The sequence below is a fragment of the Zerene cesonia genome, chromosome 29 (assembly GCF_012273895.1).
Source record: "Zerene cesonia ecotype Mississippi chromosome 29, Zerene_cesonia_1.1, whole genome shotgun sequence".
Taxonomy (NCBI): domain Eukaryota; kingdom Metazoa; phylum Arthropoda; class Insecta; order Lepidoptera; family Pieridae; genus Zerene; species Zerene cesonia.
Genome location: NC_052130.1, coordinates 5025317 through 5044271, shown reverse-complemented (window position 1 = coordinate 5044271; position 18955 = coordinate 5025317). Strand labels below are relative to the sequence as shown.

The 18955-nt window shown below is 34.5% G+C and overlaps 1 protein-coding gene across 1 annotated transcript in view; it reads left to right on the top strand.

The window, feature by feature from the left end:
* Positions 1-2419: 2419 nt before the first annotated feature.
* The window catches only part of LOC119837947 (actin-binding LIM protein 3), a 77238-nt gene continuing 60702 nt past the window's right edge, over positions 2420-18955 (top strand). Inside the window, exon 1 of the mRNA XM_038363740.1 lies at positions 2420-2926. Coding sequence (XP_038219668.1) covers positions 2722-2926 — 205 coding nt within the window. The 5' untranslated portion in view covers positions 2420-2721. The remainder of the gene's footprint in view (positions 2927-18955) is intronic.

Genomic DNA, 18955 nt, shown 5'->3' with positions numbered 1-18955 from the left:
ACGATAAATCTTACCAAACTTATAAATATTGACTTAGGTAGCATCACAAGGATTATATCTTCATTTGGTGTACATGTGAACAACGTATTAATACATTTAACAAACTAACATAAGCTTAAGAGCTTCACGCATTCAGCAAAGAACTCGTCATTGTCAACATTATCTTAAGAGGCAAATTTATTCGCGTAATCCTGTTTTTTACTCACCTTGTAAAGTTGAAGTTTAGATGGATTTTTTGTTTCCATATTTTCCTCCCGCATTATTCACGTGTGTACGTTATGCTTGGTTGATATACGAGATAAAATGTGTTTATTATGATGTTATAATGTGAGATTGGTTTCTTAATACATCAAAGTTATTTGCCCACGATCTTGAAAGCGTTTGAGTTAATATCACGCTCTTATTAGCTTTACTTGTTTGCTTGCATGTAACCGACTCCTTTTATAATCGATTTTGACACACAAACGGATTGATTTAATTCAATCTTTGTTTACTTATCGATTAAGGATGCATGACAATACAATCCTACTTAATATTATAAATGCGAAAGTTTTTACGCAAAAACTGCTATACCGATTGCAATGAAATTCGGTACTTAGATAGCTGTACAACTGGAACAACAAAAAGGCTACTTTTTATTCCGATATTCCTACGGAATACGGACTTATGCGGGTGGAACCGCGGTGCGCAACTAGTAATTTCATAAGTTTATCTTATTATCCTGATTAGGAGAATAATTTTCTTACGTATACACTACAGAAGAGCTAGTGAGATAATTTAGTTGATAAAATCATCATTGATTATAATGTATTGCACGGTGACATTTTAGTATTTGTTCAATATTAATATAATGATTATTAGTTATGTTAAATACGAAATACTTCGGATTACTAATCTGAAGTTGCATCTCCGTCGAGAAATTTTTAAAGAATCACGAGGCGGAATTCGAACCCGCGTCTTAATGCCAAACCGTAGCAACGCCAGCCTCTCGGCCACCCGTTGTAACTCGGTTCACAATTTTCGGTATTATGTATGTAACAGATAATCCATAAAAACAACCAAATATTGCCTGTAAAATCAAGCTAACATCTCGCACTTACAAATACGTTTCGGTATTCCCAAAAACGTCTCAATCGGCGCAGACAGAGCAAAGTACACGGCGACCGCAACTGAGCGCCGCGCCACGCTCGACTGACCTCTGGGAAACTTTGCTTTTTGTGTTGAGACCGCGGTGTTGATAAGTGGAAAAACTTGTCACTGTTGTCAATGTATATGGATCTAGTTTGGACTTAAATGATGGATGGGTGCTGGTGAGGTGGACGCTATGAGGTGTGGTATCCTAAAGTACAAGAAGTAAAGTAAGTAGTCTCCCCGTGACCACGCTCGCTGTAAAGTGTTCGAAACGTCGGCTTAATAATATAATGAATAAATCGCGTTTAAAATCCGTTAAAAAGTTTTTAATTTCTAAATGTATAATACTCGCGTAATATACAAGTAAATAATACACAAGTAAATACTATTGTCAAGTGTTTATTATTGTGTAACACTTCTAAGCCAATAGCATTCGTTTAAAACAAGTATTCGAGTAATTGGTAGGTTTGGATGTAGGTAATAAGGATCCGAAAATGTAACGTTATGACGGATCAAAATCTTTACAGATATTGTTAATATATGTATGTGTGTGATTACAATGAAACAATTATAAGTCAGCTTTATAAACATTATAGCGTGTAGAGATCTTAAGATCACTTAACTTTTGTATGTCGTAATAACTATTGTATTATGTTACTGTGAAAGTAAGATTTGTAGGACTTAATCAAAGTTAATATTATTTATTTAAATATTTAAGTTAATCAAAAACTATAGTTTGAACACAATCTGGGTATGTATAGATAGAGCCTTAAATATTTCACAAATTTCACTGTCAAAGTGATTTTTTTTTATGCGATGAATCGACGATTCGTGTCGTCGTGACGGTCTTGCTTCCCAGGCCCCGGTCCTGTCTTGTTTTTCGTTCGTTTTGTGTGAAGCCGCCGCTCAACTTTCCAAAACAACTTTTTGTTTCGTTTCAGCGTTGCATTACCGGATTGTTACAACTGCATTGCAAATAAAACTGCAAGTGTGCGTATTATTTGAGTCCATACTAAAATGTTATTTTTGTGTAGCAAGAAAATAACTTCCTTGTACATTAATATTGACCTTGTGCATTCGCTAATAATAATTTGCAATCACGCCTTGACCTTGACATCGAAAAAAATTTAAATATATCGTTGAAAAAACGGCTTAGTCACAGCGGTGCGGAAAGCTCGGGATCAATGGCCATAAATCGTCTTCTGATTCCATAAAATGTAGGAAGTGTGCCTTTATTTATAGAAGTTTGACGCTCGCACGCGTCGCTTGCGCAGCGCTCGCGGGACACTGCGCTGGGTCGGCGGAGTTCGGTGCTCAGTACTCGCCGAGGCTCCGTCCCAGTCGGTGTTGCGTGACGGCGTACCGAGCTACGTGTGAACCGCACGCTCGAGCGAAGGTGTCAGTGATTACAGCGATATCGTTCCGCCAATCGCGGCCGGCTGCTCCACGTAAACGATAAACTATCAGTCCGCCGTTGATTTGCGCCGAATGAGAATTTTTCACGGCGTCCCGATAATATCGAGTGTTTTGACACGGGATTCCGTCTATAATTAAAGTCCTTGCGTGAGTTTGTTGTGCTCGTGATTCAAGATGAGGCCGAAGGAGGAGGTGGATACAAAGATCCAGACGGGTGCCTTCATCCTGTCCGAAAAGATCGACGACACCAAGTCGAAGAAAAGTGAAAAGGAAATGAAGAAGGAGATGAAGAAATTGGAGAAGGAGAAGCAGGAACGCGAGAAGAGGGAGAAGAAAGCGCGCGAAAAGGAAAAGGAGCGTGAGAAGCAAGCTAAAAAAGGTAGGTTATTTTTTTAAATTACAAAATATGCGCTCTATCGCGTTTGCGGCTATCGTGATGTCATCTTGCTCAATTATAGAGGTTACTAGAGTCGAGCCCGTATGTCGGATACGAGGCAATAAAATTTTGTCACCATTACGACTCGCACAGTTGAAACTTATTATCGACGCTCTTAATGGTTACATCACTGATGGCCTTGACGACGCCTAATTTATCAAATACTTCTCATTAATACTTATTGACATTGGCCTTATCGATTCATTGTAGAGATCTGTTTTGCACTGCTGATTATTTCAGTGTGTAATGAATAATACGCATGAAATCATTTTCTATATTTGGTGGACGCCATCGCAATTTTGTGCTGCCAAAAAACTGGTTTTACAAACAATTCTTAATGACCGATTCAGTCGCGATCTCATGGTTCGATTTGGAACCAAATTGGCTAGCAACTTGTTTATGTTTGTCGCCTCGAATTATTATTATTTCTAGAGTATTTATCGATATCATACGTGACTCGTCAAGCGTCCAGACCGCGTGCCGTTCTCTATCGCGTTGTTAGACTAATTTTTGACAACTGTCAAGTTTCAAGAAAAAGCTTTGATGTTGGACATTTTTTGTGCTAGAAGTTTCCGAGAATTAACTCGGCTCGGCTATGTAGTTCCAGAATATAAATCGATTCCTATTATTTGTAAAATGAAGGTGTGTAAAGGTGGAGCGCGACGCGAGACACAGCAATATGAAACCTGATGGAGTTCTTTTAAATTATGTCGCCTAACTGAGAATATTCTCAATATATATTTTGATTGTCTATTTAATTAAAGATCGTGATTTCATCAACTATTTAAAAGCACAATGTCTTTCTTTTTCTCTTTTTTATTAGTGACTTTTTTATTGCGTTCTATTGAATTCAGTGCGTAATGCCTGTGCCATTATTTACTTGCTTCATTTCTTTCATCGGTCTGTTTCGCAATTAATGTACTGTGAATTCAATAATAAATAACGTTATACGTCATCATATTCATTGAAAATGCAAATTCAAAGCTAATCTGCTACATTAATGGCGATCGTGTTCCCTCTCAAGGGGATCTCTGCTAAGTTCTAGATTGTTCCTCGGTGCACGTATTGCAAAACAAACAGCAGTAAATGGCAACGTGTTATTCTAAGGATAGTATTATTATTTTTACAATATATAATTGCGGTGATGCGATCGAGATAAAAATGTTTTCATGAATCGTGGCCAAAAATAACAGTAGCCCATTTTCTTGAATAGAACCAACTAAGAACCAACAATAAAATTATAACAATTCCCTCGTAGTTTTATTTAATTATTCATAAAATTCGTAGCCTGTGCAGTTTTGGCAGAGCGTTGGTTGTTAATTTTCATAGGTTGTACGGGCCGTTGCCGACTCGGGCGCAGTCAATTGAATTTATAATACAGACTGCTGTTCAAACGATGGATTTCACGAAGTTATACACGAATTTTAAAGTGGTTGTCGAGTTGAAGCCTAAAATACCTAAAATTTAGGTGCTTGAGTTTATAGCCAATCATATACTATTTGATTTTGTAGATATATTGCGTCAACTGGCGTGTGAGAGTGGAGTATATCATAGTGATTTTATGCTACATTTAGTTTGAATGATTCAAGTATGTACTTTTCTATTTAGCCTCATCACTGATATTCCCGTTTTAAATATCGACTGTGTATGTTTTATTTACATATATAAATACTCATTATTTTTAAGATTTTATGCCATACGTTTTTCCAAAACGTTTTCATGTATCGTCGATATAACCAGACATGGTTTTGACCTTTTCAATGGAGCACAGGTCCGATTGTTGAAATTCTTGAGCAACGTTTAATTTATCCAGACGAGACAGCGCTGTTATAATAATCCCATCCAAACACAAAGTTTCTCTTTCACTGTATTTATGTATGAAGCGCACCGGGTCTATACAAATGGCGCGTGACCACACGTTACATCGGAATTATAAACAGACGAACGGGATTGATGCACTGTTTTGCATATTGGAGTCTCTTCAGTCACGCCTCCGGTGTGAGCGCATTGTATGTGGAATGGCGAAGAATATAATGAGCGCTAGAGGTTGTTTTACTTGTGTTGGCATTTGTTTTTTTTTGTATTGACTAGCTTTTGCCAGCAGTTTTGCCCGCGCGGTTTTCTTAAATTTTCATGATATAAACTTTCGACCCCTATTTTATCCGTTTGGAGGTAGAATTTGTCAAAAGCGGATGCTTCATTATAACATCTGTCTGCATGTCAAATTTCAGCCCGATCCGTCCAGTGGTTTGGGCTGTGTGTTGATAGATCACTATGTCAGTCAGTCACCTTTGAGTAATATATATTTAGATGAATGTTAGTTTTATTCGCGGTTTAAAAATTAATGGAGAAATTTACCTCCTGGTTGATTAATTGCTTATTCAACTAATAACGTATTGTCCTATATTATAAATAAATTATACATTTAATTTTACTCTACAATAAAACAGTACTACACAAAGGAAACCTTCTGACAATGTTGAATTAAAAAAGATTATCTTTAATTCTTTATGCACGTAGAATACGCCTTAGTACCTTTAGTGCAGAACAAATATTAAAAAGCAAATTCAGTTTTAATATCGTTCCAATGCTTTTTCCATTTCCATTTTCCACGAAGTGTCTGCTGTAATTTAAACATTAATCTTTCAGTTACGATAATAGTATGAATTCCGATTTCTTTCACCTTGCATTGTGATGAGTTTTTCATAGACTTCTCGGTAATGCATCCATTGTTTTGATGCGTGTCTATTTTTAATCGCTCTCTCATTAGTTCTAGGTTACGTGGCCTATCAGTCAGTAGCCCCTGTATAGATTTATCTTATATTGATAATGTATGTACATAGTTGGCTGATGCTGCTTACACAATGACGTCATTATATATTTGGTTTAGTTTCTTGTGCTATTTTTCGTTCATTTTTAATTTAACAATGAATTATAATAGAATGCATTTTTTTTTTATTTTTAGCATTTATTATATCTAGAGACGACATAAAATGAAAATTATTGTATAAAGAGACGTATTTATAAATAAGTTTTTTGCTCTAAAAGGGTTCTAACAAATATTATTTTCTTCACTGATTTTTTTATCGATTCATAAAATCTCTTCATCCGTGCCACGGCTCTTCGCTGTTTATTATGATTTTATATTTTCTGTTTACGTTCTATTGACGAATTGCATTGCGATAAAAACACGGTTTAGGTCAACCGGTTTTGTGTCTTGCGAAGGTCGGAGCAATTGCTTAAATTAATTACGCAGAAGCAATAAAGCGTACGAACTCGTTATTCTCCAATTTACGATAGTTATGTAAATTTCGCGTGAATGTTTCCTGTTTTTGATTGTGTCATTAAAAGTGAAAACGGTGTATCGTTGGGATCTTATTTGATGGTGGAAGATTTGATTTATAACGGCGTGGGAGTAGTAGATATATATCGGGTAAAGCCGGGGCGTGCTGCTAGTTAGTTTATATTTAAACTTTAGATTGGTAAGTTATCTTGCTGCGTTAAATCAACTGTATTTTATGCTATTTGGATTTTTTTTCTCTTATTATTCTGTGAATGAAGATATCTTTGACATCACAAACATTACTGTTTAAATTATATACACCTGAATTAACTTAACTAACGCCGGGATGTAATACAAGTTTATAGTCATAAGGAGATTTGAAGCACTACATATCATAAAAATACTTTGTATGACATCTTATTCAAATTTATTTTTTAAATTAATGTCGTGGCACCATGTAATTTGTTAAAAAATTCGAAAATAGAATTCGAAAAAAAAGCTATTCTATACACATGCGCGTACGAAATATAGTACGTACTTGGTTTCAATTTGTGCGCTTAATTAGCAGTTACAAAGATAACAAAGGATGGGTATTAAGCAGATTGCGATAAGGCCGCTTTGTTCAGCGATTACATAAGCGTATATAGATTATTATATACACAAGCGCGCTCCGCGTTCGTGCCAATAACTTCGAGTTTGTATATTAACATGCCGTTTGTGTTAATGGCTGTTTTATATTCAGTTATATTCTGTTTTTGCTTGTCTATCGCCGTTTCTATTGAGTGAAATTATGAGGTTGAATATAGGTAATTTTACTTTTAAATATTTGAAGTTTATGCTTATAGTGGTACACGTATAGTGGTGTGTAATAAAAGAGAAAATATTCGGAAAAATAAATTTTAAATTCTATTAAATATATTAAAAATCTTATTTGAAAAGACAAATAACAGTAATAAAACATATTATGTATGTATAAAGTAACGAATGTAACGATACACCGCAAATTGTAATTTCCAGGTTACCCCTGATTTTGCCCCGGACCCGATATCAAAAAATAGCTTCTGTTATTCAATAAATAGTATACTGTGTAATGGTAAAATTAGTTCAATAATCGATACAGTTGTTTTTGACTATATTCGTTACATAGAAAAAATACAAATCCTTCCTCTCTACAACGTGAGCGTTTACGGAGACGCTAACACACATCAGGCGTGGTTATAAAGAGAGCAGTGCACGATATCATTATGTCATACGACAGCGCTATCGCGTGAGCACCGCACCCGAAACCGAATGCGAATGCATGACTCACGAGAGGAAAGTATCGGATCGTGTCTTGTTGGTGCCAAGGGGCTTTCGGTGTGTGGATACCGTCACGGTTGGATATAGAATGCTCGATTTTAGTATAACCGAATCGTCTGTAATTGCCGGCGATGCTGTTTCTGTGGCTTGTGTTATTTTGCGAGTTGTTTGTGGTTTTGGTGTGGTGTTGTTGTCTTTTCGGGAATTTAACGTAGATTAGAATGGTTTATTACGTGCTCGTGAGCTTTTGCTTCTTGTGCATCCTCTTCTGAACTATTGGTCGCAACGTAGCCGGCTCTCCTCGATAAAAGAGTCTACTCTGGTGGGTAGTCCGCACGAAAATAATTTTTCAATTCGAATTGGAATTAGAGTAGTTTCTTAGATAATCGCGTACGACTAAACGAACAAATTAAAATTAACTATTCAGGCTTATAACAATACAATACACTATTCACCATATGTATATGAAGAAGATTAACAGATAAAGATGGAAGATGGATACAAGAAAGGAATGATACATAAGCTTAAAAAGGCAATAACAATAGTATAGATTTGACGTAAAAGTGTTTGTTAATTTTTTATGAATATTGCTTTAACCTTTCTCTGCAATAAAAGTAGATTTGTTAAGTTGATTAGCGTATTCACACTCATCTCAAACTACCAAAATAATTCATTCGCTACGAGTATAATCATCACATCATGATGTATGTAAAGGTATAATAATACTAGCTGTTCGCCCCGGATTCGCCTGTGTGTTTGTCATTCATTGAAAGAATTTTTAAAATCGGTCTAGGTTTTTGCGTGCATACGTTACGAACATACAAACATACAAAAGTTTCCTCTTTATAATATCAGTGTAGATTAACAATGTTATATACATTGGTCAATGTCAAAAGGCTTCTCGTCATCATTACCGCCTTGAAACTTCATAAATTTAATAACATCTCGCTCGTCTTACTCATCTTTATTTTAACGTATTCTTAAAGTCATATTTCAAACGCCATAATCCTATCCAGCTATATTGGCTTTTTATATCAATTTCAAACATCATAATTTCATTTGATCGTCAACTCGATAGACGATTCTCTCGATGGGGGTATTTCTCGTCTCAATTGAATTCGTGACTAGATCGTGGCGTCAATACGTAACTGTAAGTTTTTTGCCACCTCTGTACAGTTACTGTGATGGACAGCCTTTAGCACTTGTATATATATCCATTACCTACGTGCTGTCGTTAATCATCCAGTGACTACTTGCAATTAAAGCGGTTTTTGTATCTACTGTTAATGCTTTGAGCTGTAAAGGTTTAACGTCAGGTGTTTGTGTTACAGGTTTATGGATCTCGATCAGGTTTTATCTGTTGGCGATTCTTGTGGCTTGTCGTTGTTACTGCGTGAGGAGTGGATGTTTATGTTTTTTTTTTGAATAAAGACTAGATCTGTTATCACTTCATTCCCAAATTTTATCGCAGAATGTTTATCTTCGACGTAGGATGTTTTTATAACACACAGATTTATAAAATTTTCTACATATGCCAAAGTTACAATCTCAAAGCTTCCATCTGACTCAGATGGATTTAACAAATTTTAAATCCACGTGTAGTCAAGTCGAAGTATAATTTAGGCGCCGGCGGAAGCGCTAATTAGCGGCGTCTGCGCACCGAAATAGAAAGGATTGTGCGGTATTCGGACTTGTTTATTTTCCCCTGGTTTTTTGAATGTGAATTTATGGCGGTTCTGCAACTTTATGGGGTCAACGGAACAGTTCTGTGTTAACTGGTATTGGATAATGGTTTATCAAAGTCTATGTTCGTGGAAGTAGTTTGTGTTGATTGCTTTTCTATGGTACGAAATTATATATGCTTGTATGAAAAATGTCACAAATTCAGGATTTATGAACAAGAGTTGATGGTCAACCTCTGTCATTTCCATCTTATATATATTTCACTAAAATGAAGGGTAAGCAATGTCCGCCTGTGACAATAAGAATGTTATTTTAATACTCTGTATGGCTACAAATTGCTATACACTGGGCTTATAAATTTCAGGCGAATATAAGATTCTAGGTCTTCACCGATGATAAAGATCAGCGCTTCGCTTACCAGTGCGGCATTTTAATATATATATATATATAACAAATTAATGAAACGCTGTCTCATAATATTTGTTGAAATGCAAATAATAACTTTTTATCGTTATAACCGATTAACATTGACATAATTTCGAAGGTTAACGGAACTGTTTATTATTTTAACGATACGTTTCACTTTCATATAAAGTTGATTTATTTAATGGTCTGTTAGCGTTTTATTAATTTAGCTTCGGGTTGCCTCTCATGTTCTTTTAATAGGACGTTATTTTTGTTGCTTATTATGGTTGAGAGGGTATGAACGTTGTAATTATAGATTCGGGGTTCATCCGTCTATATTTAGGTTGGATATCCTGCCTCCTTGGTAATGACCGAGTGGTCGCCAACTGTGTAAGCTTTTTTTTGAAGTTTCGTCACCGTCTTTTATTGAGTTGAAGAATGATATGATGATGTTTTTATAGAATTGTTTTATTGAGTGCAGCATCCTACTTCATACTAATTCTACTAATATTATAAATGCGAAAGTTTGTAAGGATGTGTGTGTGTTTGTTGGTCTTTCACGTAAAAACTACTGAGCCGATTGCACTGAAATTTCGTACGTAGACAGCTGGACAACTGGAATAACATATAGGCAACTTTTTATCCCGATATGCCTACGGGATACGGACCTACGCGGGTGAAACCGCGGGGTGCAGTTAGTATGTATATATGGGGAAAATGTAAAGTAGATTAAGAAATACTAATAACCTTAATCTGTAAATTATTTGCTGGTTATTGTTGTAAACCGATAATGTATATCTCAATCGTTTATAGTACCTGTTGAAATTCGCAAGCTACGTAATCATTTATATTTTGTGTATAATTAATTAAGTTAAATATCGAGGTTTCAGTTTACATGACCCACAGATAAGTATTGCACCTGTAACATATTGTACACATAAGTTTTCTGTGTGACACACATTCGAATACGAACAAACGCTACGTGTGTACGTGTGTACGTGTATTCACTGGAATGTGTGTGATAATATTGATAAAGTATCGACATTGAGTTGTCATTCATTGATTGCGACATAGTTAAGAAATCGCATCTGTCTCCCTCTTCACAACACCAACAGGTGAGAGGTCCGATTGTAATATAATGCTTAAATATTTACTATGTTAACGATCGAGTTTTATAAACGAATATTGTCCTAATAACAATGATATAGAGTGATTTTTCGATCGCATCGTCGTTGGACAGAAATGTTGCAAAATACACCTGTGCGATCGAATTAAGTAATATTGAAGCATGAAAATAAAAGTAAATTATACACGTGATATTACGTATTTTATAAAGGTAACTGACGTAAGAAATACTAAGAAAAATCAATCTTATTTAAGTATATGTGTTAAGGGTTGTGGAAAATTCTATTAGTAAAAACTTCTTGGTCGTCAAAAGAAATTCCGTATTGAAGTCTCGTTCGTAAAGGCTGGCAATTAAAGCAATAATTATATATAATGTAAAAAGTTGCAAGGAACGTTACCCAACACATATAAAATGAGACATTCGCATTTAAACATTAATGCTTTTTACTCACATAACAAATATAAAAAACCAACTGGTTTTCGGTTTATCAAAAAGTAACCATCTCCACATCGGTCACCTTCAATGTATAATGTCCACATTCATATTATCAATGACATCAGCGTAATATAATTTAAGTCGTAAATGTGTATTATGTAAAAATAGCTGAAGGTTTTATGTAAATTTTTCTTAAAAAACAAATGAGTTCTCAAAATCTATTACTTTTTGTTTGGTTACTCTATAATTCCGCAGGTTTTGAATTGATTTTTGGGTTCGATAGGCTATTGGTGCCCTTTGACCCCGTTATAGACCTTTCTCGTGCAAAATATTTATTTTACAGGTCTATAAACCAAACTGGTTTTGTAATACAAATTTTGTGTCATGAGTCAGAATTAGCTTTACAAAACACTGGTCTCTTACTTTATGATGATAGACTTAAATCTTAAATGATTATTATCATGTGGGTTGTTTATCCTTCTATTGCGGTTCATTTTTGTGTATTGGTTTATAGAACTAAAAGGATTCAAATGGAACGGAAAATTTACATATTCCATAAATGGTCATGTTTGAAAGTGTTACCTAAGAGGTACCTTTTTTTAACTTCAATTTCTACTTAAAATTTAATATAGAAAATAAAGTCAAGGTCGATACAAATCATATTAATTTTTAAGTTAACTTCTTTTATTTGTAAGTATTGTACCCTTATGATACTTATCAATTAACTAATATACTCTCCATTTGTAAATTCTGTGCAAACTCATAGTGTGATTTACATTATCAATATTGTAATATACGTATTTCAACTCTACTCACCGGTATTAGGTCTTAAATTTCAACGACATCATTTAATTAATTGAATTCAAGTGATGCTCATTTCATAATAATTAACGAGTATCTAATCAATTCGCTTGTTATTATAATGATGAATGTTACATCATCAGCGATAGCATTAGCCACGGTACATATAATTTATTCTATCAAAACATTATATTCAGCAGTCTAAAAATTAGCATCAGTAAGATTTTGTTCTGTAAATTTGACCTCTGTATTAGCATAGGTGAAGTCAACGAGATTCTCTTTATATTTATTAATATTGAACGGAAATATCCATTCAATTGTTGGAATAGATTTAATGTTCTAGTACTTTCGAGGAATATAAAGACATTATTTCAATACTTGTAGCCTTAGGATTTGTTAGTTTATTGGTTTTACTAAATATCAGGATATGCGCGCTCATTTACAATCTACATATATCACTACATAGTATAAAACAAAGTCGCTTTCTCTATCCCTATGTCCTTATGCTACGCTTAAATTTTTAAAACTACGCAACGGATTTTTGATTGGGTTTTTCTAATACATAGAGTGGTTCAAGGGGAAGATGTATATGTATACATTAATAGATGTCTATTAAACTACTTCAAATTTAACGCGTGCGAAGCCGCGGGCAAAAGCTAGTTATTTATATATCAAAGAATTTCACCTTTTGAATCGTCTATTTCCAAGCCAAAATTGAAATGATTTCTCCAGACTTATTGTTTACGATATGCGAAATTTAAGTCTACATTAATTCGTCTTATTCATTTGCATAGTATTACTAATTAGTGCCACACAATGTATACGAAGAATTCCTTGTTGGTATCGTATTTTGGTAACGATGTTTTTCGCTTGTGAAATTTGGTACACATTGGTTTTGTGTGGTAATAAATCAGGCATCCCGTTCTCCGCGGAAAATTAGTTTTAAGCCAACAGCTCCAGTTTCAATTTATTGCAATGACTGGACATTTTATATGGTTCATTGTAAGAGATCTGTTTCGATATATTTTATCTAATTTTGTATATTCAGGTACTGTATTAAAATATGTATTAAACTTATTAAAAAAATACGTATTTACTGTATTAAATTACAAAAGCAAATGCGCAAATATATTGGATTTATAAATAGTGCAATGGATTTTGTAACTTTTTAATTATGGAGATTGAAACGGTGTGCGTGATCAAATGATCTACCACAGCTTTTTTATCGCGAATGCATCCTGTTCAAGAAGGAAAGCTTAAAGGCTCTTCATCTAGCCTATAATCCTTACATAGCCGTAAGTAAATTCGAATTACGTAATCATTATTTTTTTTTGTATATTTTTACTCCTTACCTATTTGAAATTGTATACTAGGCAAAAATAATAAAATAAATCGCGGTAAGTAAAGTACATATTACCTTTAAATGGGATGTAAGTATTAGTAGTGTTTCTAATAATGGTTATATATAGGTAATATTCTTTTTCTTATTTGAAACGCAGAAACAATTTTGTAGTGTAAAAAATATAAATAATTGAAAATTTCAAATTCAATTTATTCTGCTAGTATTATTATACACAAAGCGATTTCCAGATACCAAAAGTACAATAGTTCATGTTTATTTTTAAGAAAACCTGCAAGGATGGTTACTTGCACACGATGACGCCATCTTTTACCTTCATACATACGTCTTGGCCACTCGGCTTCGTGTTATCCGTGTAATGTTTTTGCTCTTAAATGTTTTACATATTCGTAAGGTTAAAGGGGAGAGGTTAAGGTTCTGTAGTTTGTTACAGGCTGGTTGGTTGTTGATTCGCTATAAGATTTAAAAATATACTAGAAACAGCTGTCATTTTTGTTGGAAAAATATAAGAGTTTCAAGGTTCCTTAAAGTTAACAAAGAAATCTAAACATACTACAACAACGATCGAATATTTTTATATGTAGAAATTACATCTGACCTCATTTCCGAATACATATCTAGGTAAATTTCGACTTGAAGGGTCGTGATCTGACCAAACTATAAGTCACCTGTCATTGCGAATAGTAAACGTAATATTGGCTGTTAAACTTCTAATTAGGCAGTCAGTTAGGTATTACAAATGTCGTTCACTCTTCGTGTTAGCAGTTTTTATGCTAATGTCGCCACAAAATATACGATAGCTGTTGTTAACCGCGATGGTTTCGGTGATAAGGTTGAACAAAGAGTGTCTTGATGTAGCGTTTTACTGGTATTAAAAAAAATGTTCTATTCGGCTGTTAATTATTTGGTTTTATAATTAATGACTTCAGAATTGTGAACCTAGTTAAAGTGCTATGAGTTTGCAATATATATACTATTTGAAAACATTATTGTACGTTATTTGTTGAAGTAAGAATCTGAGCAAATTTATGTGTAAAAAATTTTAAACGCCTTGACTTTTCCAGTAATATATCACTATCATATATTTTGGCTTTATTTGTAAAACTCCTCTAAAAAGCTTGTAAATTCGATATAAATAATAAATTTACCTTAGAATTTGAAGTAGCTATAAAATAAAGACGATTCTGCAGAGCGTTTATATAATTGTGTCAAGTGCAACAGATAATGAAGTTGTTATTTATGTCTAAAACACTCGTATTTATCAGTTCGACGGTTGGTTAATATTATTGATTTATATATATACACCGTTTGTTTATAAATAACGGTAATACTGCTGTTATAAATACTGATTACGTAATGTTATATGTTCTATTTTATATATATATATATGTTGTTCCGTGAGTCTATGTTCTTCCGTGATATGTAAATGTAGCTTGCTTTTTTGAGAAAATGTTACAAACATACAAACATATAGAATAAAAAAATACAAAGTTTCCTCTCTATAATATAAGAGTAGATTTCGGTTGTGAATTGTGTCGAAAAAGAAACAATAATGTCACTGACAAAGCAGCTGAAGGTAATAAGAAAAATATTTACGATCCTATTTTTGCGTCATGTAAAGAAAATTTATAATTAATATTATCTCTTAACAAAGATTGTTAACAACATCAGGAGGATGGAATAACAAAGTTGAAACATTTTTTCATGCGCCGCTATAACAACACGGCGAGCGTGCGTTCGCATTGCCCTAATGAGGATGCTACTGGCGAATCATTTGGCGGAAGCTTTAACTCCTCTTGAAAGATATTGCTCTAGTGTTTTGTTTGGAATGTATCAGTTATAATCGTTGAGTCAGTTATAATTGTTTTTGAAGGCGTGGGATAGATTTTGCTCGATTTATATCTACTTTTTCTTTCGCTCTTTTGAGTCTTCTTGGTCTAAAGCTAGAAATTTTAACCGACCGCATTGCATTTCACAAAACTTGAGTTTTGTTTGTTGGTGTTGTGTTTGTGTGAAGAACAATCATAGTAAAATGTCACATATTGCTTGTAATCTAGTCTCCATTTCCCTTGTAGCATTGAGAGATGAAGTCATCAAGCTTTATAATACCTAGATCGCATTAATCTTATTTTAATCACTTCCGTCCGACCGAGCGGTTTCAACATGCGAAATGTATAACCTTGTTTATTTTGCGATCGAGGTATGCAATTACCATTCTCAATTTGGCAATTTTGTTAGCTGCAACCTTGGTCAAATGAGCGGCGTCCGCGACCTTGTCGGTTGTCTCGCGGAGGAAGCACCGCTCCCCTGTCGCTCCTTCGGCTAACAGATGTTGTGCTGGCATTTTATTGAATTTCCCGTTGTTTGCTGTGGAAACGTGCCTCTATTTTTATTCGTGAAATTGCGAATGTGGATTGAGTTATATCGAATATTATGAATATTGGTTAATACAGGAGATAAGGTACATATTTCATATATGTACTCAACTATTGAAAGTGTAAAGTTCACAAAGCGAATAATGCAAATTCCTACCGACAATGTAAATTGATAGAGAAGCTCATTATAAACATAAGAGTTCTTACTCTTCACTTATATATAGTTCCACATTAATTATTTGCCGTATCTCAAAGACATCAGCGGTGTTCCGCTCTTTTTATTCTCCATCGCACAGTCTGGTGCCAGCGGAATGTGCGAATGTTTATATTTACTCCAGCTCCTGGAATGTCTGCCGCGCGTCCATCGTCGCCGTGTCTGGACCGACTCCTCGCCCTAAGGCCCATAATCTATTGACGCGTTTCGTAGCGAATTCAGTACGTTATCACCTATCTCGTTCTAGCTTTGCAGGATACGTTTTTCCATCCCTATCTTAGCATAGCACGTTGTACCGCCATAATGAAATGTGTCACAGTATTTACAGCTTTAAGGTGCGCGTCTCAAATAAGTTTGTCATTCACGCCACTAATTTGTGAAATTGATAAATGCGAATGACTCGCTAATATATGTATCTACTTGGTTCTCAGTTTCGTAGAAAAGGAATAGCAGAGGAACTAAATATTCGCCTCGTTAATAAGGAGATGTTTGCAATTTGGTTTAACGTGGGTTGGTTTCATTCATAGTTCCAAATATAAACGATTTTGTTTATAACTGTAAATTGTAAATTTAACAGCTCAGATGGACGCATTTACTAACACAAGTCGTTGCTTATGAGTGCTTTGGGTGAAACTGAAACTATGCTGTTATTGTTCAAAAACGTTACTTAAAATAATACGTACTTTTTCTCAGGGAATACGACCTGGCAAATAGTATTATAATAATCAAAATTGATGTATGAAATTCTTTAGTTAACCCTTAGTATTCTGAAATATGTGACTGTTGTCCCAATTATTCATATGTATTTACCTTTTATTTAATATTTGTAAATTAACCCATATGTATGTAGTTGAGTTTATTATATCTATAATAATCGTGTTATATAGTACAATACAAACACAAAAATCTATTTAGTTACGCTGCTGTCACTCTGTCAGTTTATTGCCTGGTAGAGATCACTTATAAGTGATAAGTTTTGTTTTCTATACATAACAATATTAAATTAAAATAGCAAAATTATGTACTATGAAGTAAAAGCGTTGCAATAAACACTAGAAAATAAAATGAACGCAATATAAAAATATTAAATGGATAATTGTAAGGATTCCACAACATCATTAAACTCATCTAGACAATACAAAATGGAATCACAACCCAAGCAAGGAGAGCTCGAAATGATCAAATGTATTGGTCCAAGTGCTTGGGGACGTGAAATGGGGCACGTGTCGTAATTAGTGACGTAAGCGGAGCGTGTAGATATAACTTCCGGGCCGAGGGGTACCTTTGATTCTCCCATAGGTTTTATCATACGACACAGTGTAAAGTTTTAAGAGATATTATATTATAAGAGTATTGGTAGCTTATGATATTCTGTTCAGGTTGTTTTTTGTATATTTATTTATTCTTATAGTACCTATTTAACAGTGATTGACAATAAATGCAATAAATAAATCACATTGTTAAATGTGAAAGTTTGTTTGTTTGGATGTTTGTCCGTCAATCACGCTGAAGCTACTGAACGGATTTTGATGAAATTTGGTATAAAGGCATGGTATGAGCTGACTTGGGTGATAGGATATGTATGTCCCGATTAAATGCTCCCTTGGAATAAAACAGTAATCTTAATATCCGCACTGAGCAGGGACGGGACAGGGAGTTGATTTTACTTTAGATTGGATTGTATGATTCAACGGAGTAAATTAATTTGAATATATAAGCAAAAATATAAGGCATTTTATTTGGCAATAAAATTCCAATTTAAAACAAAATAATTCAGACACGCGTTACAAACTCATTTCACACCGCAAATATTATGTTAATATATGCGAGCTTTATCATTCACGATTAGTTTCGATTAATTCGTCATCGGCAATTTCAGTATTCCACGAGAACCGATATAAGGTTGTTCGCCGACAAGCCCGGTCGCCAAGCCGGTCTGCTACACCCAGTCAACCGAATGCGTCATCCGGGTCAATTTGCCTTATGTAACTCGCCCAACTGTTTACTTCGTAATACGGCAGTGTCGTTTAACACAGTGTCGCTTTTAACATCTGCGCTTGTTTTTATTACTTATAAAGAAACCCGGTTGACCGACTTGCGTGATGCTGCTGTGGGATGGTGTTAACATATAGGGAATACTGGATTTGCTAATTCAAAGGCTAATAGTTGTCTCTAGACTCAGCTATAAACAGATTTAATATAATATTTAGTGTGAATTAGTTAAAAAATTGAATTAGTCTTTGTCATGTTTTGTTATGTCCATACGAGGTTTTGTTTGTGTTTTCTTAAAGTAACGGTCGGTTGGTTGCTGCGCAGTAATGATGTGGCTAGTGCTCTTATGAAGAATTGGTATTTGAGAAATGTAAAGGCGGGTCGATTTCATAACGTCCAAGCTAAGATAATGTCATCACCTCGTGTTATATCACAGCCGAATGAAAAGGCTTGAAGAAAAACAACATGGACAACGATAAAATGATCCATAAATACTCATATTATAAAAAATAACAACCATCATATTGGTGATACACAGCTAACCTAACAATCGTACGAATAACTTTCTAGTTGAAGTGAAAGTGGTAAAGGGCTAGGTAAATTCCCTTTCTACAATATGGAATGCATTAGAATGAACAGGCGATTGTAAATAGATTTCAGACAATACGGCAGCAGTATCCGCGGCATAAGCCGTCGTAAATACCGGTATAAAGCTTTAACGATCCGTGTCCTATTTACCATGGACACTAGTATGTAGGATACAAGCTGGTGCTGGGTTGAGGATTAATTGCATATGTTTGATATCACTTTGAGCTACTGGATTGTGTTCTTTTAGATATACCTATTTTGTTTAATCTAGTTTGAACAGTTTTACTTCTTCAGCTCGAATTGAGTCAATTTTTTGGGTCATTTTTTCATTAGATTATACTTGGCTTCGTCCTTCGAGATTAGCATATAGCATAGCACTTGTAGTACCGCGCAGCGATCGCCATTCCTTGC